Source organism: Vicia villosa, linkage group LG1 (assembly GCF_029867415.1).
Source record: "Vicia villosa cultivar HV-30 ecotype Madison, WI linkage group LG1, Vvil1.0, whole genome shotgun sequence".
NCBI classification, from domain to species: domain Eukaryota; kingdom Viridiplantae; phylum Streptophyta; class Magnoliopsida; order Fabales; family Fabaceae; genus Vicia; species Vicia villosa.
Genome location: NC_081180.1, coordinates 76,892,306 through 76,897,945, shown reverse-complemented (window position 1 = coordinate 76,897,945; position 5,640 = coordinate 76,892,306). Strand labels below are relative to the sequence as shown.

At 36.3% G+C, this 5,640-nt stretch overlaps 1 protein-coding gene across 1 annotated transcript; it reads left to right on the top strand.

Annotated features, from left to right (window-relative positions):
• Nucleotides 1-232: 232 nt before the first annotated feature.
• On the top strand, nt 233-5,299 carry LOC131642730 (large ribosomal subunit protein uL15c). The gene is made up of 4 exons (XM_058912951.1): nt 233-388; nt 466-805; nt 2,461-2,612; nt 4,934-5,299. Exons 1-4 carry the CDS (start codon nt 329-331, stop codon nt 5,150-5,152), a joined length of 771 nt encoding a protein of 256 aa, XP_058768934.1. The 5' UTR covers nt 233-328; the 3' UTR covers nt 5,153-5,299.
• The last annotated feature ends 341 nt before the right edge of the window (nt 5,300-5,640 follow it).

The window sequence follows — 5,640 nt, the reverse complement described above, 5'->3', positions numbered from 1 at the left end:
GTTTTTTTTTAACTAGAGATTTTGACTCTAGAGAAATAAAAAGAATTGAATTGTTTTTTCAAAACAATTTATGTTAGATAAATTATTTGATATTCAAGAGTTTTAGTTTGTTTAAGAACTTTGAGTAAAATTAATTTAATATTTTAATTTATTTTAAAATAAAATTTTAATTTATTCATCAAGAAAATGTATCTATTTCCTTTCAAAATATATACTAGTACATACCATTTTTTTTTTTATCTATTTGTATAAAGCGTTATACTCCATCATCTTATCTATAACCAGTTATCTTATTGTCTGACATAGTGAAGAGCATAGATAGATAGACATGAGTGCTGCTTCTCTCATTCCTGTATCATGGTTACCCTCACTCGCTTCACCTTTCAAGGTATCTATCTATCTATCATCATCGCAATTCACGAGATTCTCTATCTCAATTTCACAATTACATTCTTTTTTTTGCAGGGAAATGTGAAAACTTTGTTGGCAAAACCATGTTTATGTCCATGTCTCAAGATTCAGAGACCAAAATACCGTGTTTCTGTAGTTAACAAGAAGGATTCTGCTTATGTCAAGCCCGACGGTGAGAATGTTAGGTTTAGGTTGGATAATTTGGGTCCTCAGCCTGGTTCCAGAAAGAGAGCCAAGAGAAAGGGAAGAGGTATTGCTGCGGGACAAGGAGCGAGTTGTGGGTTTGGAATGAGGGGTCAGAAGTCGAGATCTGGACCCGGGATTATGAGGGGTTTTGAAGGTGGTCAAATGCCGCTTTATAGAAGATTGCCTAAACTTAGAGGAATTGCTGGAGGTATCATTCAAATCTCTTTGTTGAAATTGTTTGTTTATGAGTTTCGAGAATGAAAATTGTGTTTGGATTTGTGTACTTACAAACTTTGATGTTTAGCTCTTGAAATATTGAAGTCCATTAAATTTGTGAAATAGCAACTTAGATTCTTAAATTGGAAAATATCAATCAATTTAGTCCTTTTTCTAATTATGCCCCACAATTTTAATGGTTTTTCGTTCAAATTTGGGTTCTAAATTGGGACTAGAATTGTTGTTGAAATGGTGAGATGGATCGTGAAAAAGTGCATCGGACCTCTAGTATGACAGCGTGGGGGTGGACCTGCAAGGTTTGCACTCCAATGCTCATGTTAATGAGAGAATCAAAGTGATGTAAGAGTGAGAATGAATTTGAATATCTCAGAATGACGCGTTTTTCTCTTTATAAACTGGACTGGTTAAAACCGTCCGTGAGGGACAGTACTGCTATACGGAGAGCTCTCGTCTGATTAATTTGGACGGTGAGTCGGAGGGCGAAGTTATCTATTTTGGGTGAGAATGAGGGAACACCTGTTTTTCACGTTTGCTTGCTTCACTCTTGCCTCTGGGTCTTTCACGTTGGGCCTAGCGGACGGCCCAAAACAGTTTTTATGCTTGTTTTTGATGGAGCAAAATACTATTATATGCATGTCTTTTATTGGTTTTTGGTGGATATTTACTTAAGAAATATTTTGATTTGAAGGACTAAAATTGATTGATATTCTTTAACTTAAAGGACTAATTTGCTATTTTGAAGATTTGAGGCAATTGTCCGACTTTTACAATTTCAAAGACAAAAATGTCAGTTTACTCTTTCTTTAATCTATATTACTATCAAGGGCAGTCTTTGGCCGATATTTGGAATTTGGAAATGTATTATGTGAATAGAAAGTCAGATATTTTATGAATAAAGTACTATCTTATAAATACGAGACTGCATGTAATTGGCCCACTAGGACCAGGTTGCCCTTTTCTTACCATATTATGTCTTTACTGTTTTATTCACTCATCTGTGGCATCGTCATGCTTCGCATGAAGTTTATTCTGACGTCTTGATGGCTTAATCAAATTCGTTTTCTGTAGATTAGATTAGGATAATTTAGGATCCTACTTTCAAGGAGTGCTCAAGAAAGATGCTTCTTGTAACAACATTAGTAAGAAAAAAACATTGGTTAGAATGAGAGTTATGATTCCTGAATGCAAATTGATGACGCCATTGTTTGGATTCGTGTTTCTCGTGCCTTTCTTGCGTCCCAATGTTTGTTTGACGTGAAAATTGAAGAAGCTACAAATAGTAGATTTGCTTGGACGAACGTAAAAAATTTTTCTAACGCGGTTCCAAACACACGCTACATATATTTGCTGCAATGCATACATCACATTAGATAGACATGAAGTTTTTATCCCCTAGAGACAGGGTATGGTTATTACAGGGGCTGGATATGACGTTGAATGATTGTAATATGTTGGTTTTTGAAGAAAAGTGTAGTTTATTCACTTCATTAACACCTTGAAATGGCGATTTATGTCTAAAGAGAAACATGGCGTTTTGGATTATACCAAGCTTCCAACACCTAAATTTCTCTACCTCATTTTTCATTATGTTGGACAGCTTTACTAATTGTGTCCTCCTTTAATAAGGTATGCGTGCGGGATTGCCAAAATATGTCAATGTAAATCTTACGGACATTGAAAATGCTGGATTTCAAGATGGAGATGAGGTGTCTTTGGAGACACTGAAGGAGAAACGTGTGATCAACCCTTCAGGAAGAGAACGGAAACTTCCTCTGAAGGTACATATTACTTGTTTGCTTAATGACATCTAAGTCTCTTCAATTAGTTTCTGTCTTTCCTTTTTTATTTATGATGTATATATGTTATTTATGTGTGATACTTATATTAATTCAAACGAAATATCTTGGTGGATATGTTTGTGGTTTGAAATTGTAAAGTTAGAATATAAGAGGTCCGTTGATTGAAAGAGTTATAGTTAGTTAGTGGGGGTTGGTATATTAGAGACATGGGAAGAGGGATACCAAAGACATAAGTTGCTGAAACCATGTGTCCAACTACATATCGGAGTCCGTGTTGGATGGAATGATTGCAGGTCATGGGAGAGCGAGAGCAGAAAGTGCACAGAAAGAGATGCTGGCAGCAACCACAAGCCGTAACGCAAATGGTTGGGGGAAAGAAGCGAATGTCCCAGATAAATGTCACATTTTAAAAGGAGATGAGACAAGGGGTCCAGCGAATGCATGATATTAGGAAGCTATGGGAAAGGGTTGATGATGAAGAGTAGGGCTGAAGGCAGAGGATACAATCTCAACCTCATGTAACCAATGGGCCAACCCCGACACAGTGTGAAGAAGAAGTTGCTTGTAGAGATAAAGGCTGAGAAGAGAATGCTCTAGCCTAGTTCTTTTCCATTGTAATGGATTTGAATCCTTTTAGCATATTTCAAGTGCAGGAAAGTATGAGAATGTTCAGGAATACATCCTATTAATTTTTTGTGTGAAAAAGTATCAAGCATTTTTATGGTTGTCAAAAAGAAGCAGGAGGTCACAACTCACTACGGCGGAAAGTTATATGCTAGTATGCCATATTGAAAATTATCCAGGAAAAGCATGTGACTATGGACCTAGACCTTTTAAATACATGTTGGATGCTAACCTGATTCATGATACTGACCGGGTACCAACACTTCAGATTGAAAGCGTGTCTGACACCGACATGACACCAACACATGTGATTATTACCTTAAGGATGATGTTAATCTTGAGTGGAGAGTATTGATATACAGCTGTTACTTGAAGGAGTTTGAATTAGTATGTAGTTAATGGGAGCGCTAGGATCATAAAATAAATTATGCATGCATCCTATTATAAGAAGCGGGGTGGAGAGGGAGATATATCCTATTATTTTGTGATAGTTAGGCCCCAATGAGCCTACTGTAGTTGGGCATCCTCCAACCAAATGAGAATTCTGTTAGACTGAGAGTGGGAGGGATATAATAGAATAACAGCTTTCATAGGGTGATTAGGGGGTACTTGTATATGAAGAAAGTGGGGGCAAAAGCAGCAGTTAAATATTGGGATAGTTGTTGTGAGTTGTCTATAGCCATAGAGAAGAGGAGTTTGATTCTCTGTCGTTTTCTTACTTTTTGTCCATAGGGAAGTGAAGTTCTGAGATTTTGCATCAACTAGAGTGGAAGTGTTAGTGTTAGTAGATAATAAATTATTCCTCAAGTCACTCTAAGCTCTGGACAGTTGCTACATTACTTCATGAACTGGTTCAGTTGTGTTCATTGTTTGGAAATTTATTCTGGGAAAAGGTTTGGTGCTGGTTGGTTATTATAGTTTTTATCATTTTTTTGTAAGAGCTCTCCGTTTTCAAGTGCAAGACAGTACGAGAATGTTCCTGAGTACACCCTATTAATTTTTTGTATGAAAAAGCATCAAGCCATGTTTTTATGGTTGTCAAAAAGAACCAGGAGGTCACAACTCACTACGGCGAAAAGTTATATGCCACATTCAAAATTATCCCAGGAAAGACGTGATTATGGACCTAGACCTCTTAAATGCATGCTGTTGGATGCTGACCTAATTCATGACACCAAGTGAGTACCAATAATTTTGATTGAAGACGTGTCCGAGACCGATCTGAGACCAGCACATGTTATTACATTAAATTATGTCATTTTCTTTAGTTATTACCGTTGTTAATGTGTCAGTGTTGTGTCAGTGGCAATGCTTCTTAGCTAAACAAGAAGATCGTCTGTGGGATTGCATTACAATGAGTTTTGGAAGCAATGCTATCCTGCAAAAGCTTGTAATGATTTTAGTTCTTAGATTTTTTGGACTTACTCAACCTCACTTGTAAGATGAGGACTATCCAAGTTTTATAAACATTATTTGGATCATATCTCTAGAAAATGTGAGAAACTCAGCGAAACCATTGCCAGAAACAGAATTTCAAACAGCATTAAACTAGCTAGTGTGTTTAAGCAAGCTTTTGTTTCTAAATAACCATGCATTTCCCTGAACATAATAAGGTCCACAATTTCATTTAAAAGAAACATGAAAAAAAATAATAGTTTGATTTGCTCTGGTTTCAGATTTTGGCTGATGGAGAACTAAGCAAGAAGTTGACAATAAAAGCTTGTGCCTTTTCCACATCTGCAAAGGAGAAACTCGAGTCTGCTGGTTGTTCCCTCATCGTGCTTCCCGGCCGTAAGAAATGGGTTAAGCCATCCGTTGCCAAAAACACTGCACGTGCCGATGAATACTTTGCCAAGAAGCGCGGTGAAACTGCTTCTGAACCAGCCCCTGTTTGAATATAAAACACTTATGCATCAGCATCATCAATCATCATCAGCAAAGTGGTTTCTTCTTTAGGAAAGGTTGCTTCATTTAGTTATTTATGTTAAGTTAATGTATTGAAGTTTTTCTGATTTTGGTTCTAAGCAAAATTTAATGTTGTATATCATATTTCATAATGTTCATCCATCAAAACATTTTGAAAAAAAAAAAGCTTTAAAAAAAGAAGTAAATTTGTGCTGAAAAAACCTTTGGTAGTAGCGTGTTTAATTTTATATTAAGGTGACACATTCTGTCTCTATCAAAAAAGGTGTTCTTGGTTAACAACTTAACATAGTTTCTTGTAAAAGGTGGACACCGAAAGTTATTTATTCGGTGTCTTGTTTCACTGTTCAATGATGCTATTGCTTACTGATACAAATTTTGTTCCAAACTTTGCTGACTATGGCATAATTAAGTGATGATAGCTGTAAATTCCATCCAAACAGAGATCCATTTCACTTTC

Coding starts and splice junctions, on each gene's coding strand:
- LOC131642730 (XM_058912951.1), top strand. CDS start 329: ATGAGTGCTGCTTCTCTCATTCCTGTATCATGGTTACCCTCACTCGCT. Junction 389..465: donor CACTCGCTTCACCTTTCAAG/GTATCTATCTAT, acceptor TTTTTTTTGCAG/GGAAATGTGAAAACTTTGTT. Junction 806..2,460: donor ACTTAGAGGAATTGCTGGAG/GTATCATTCAAA, acceptor TCCTTTAATAAG/GTATGCGTGCGGGATTGCCA.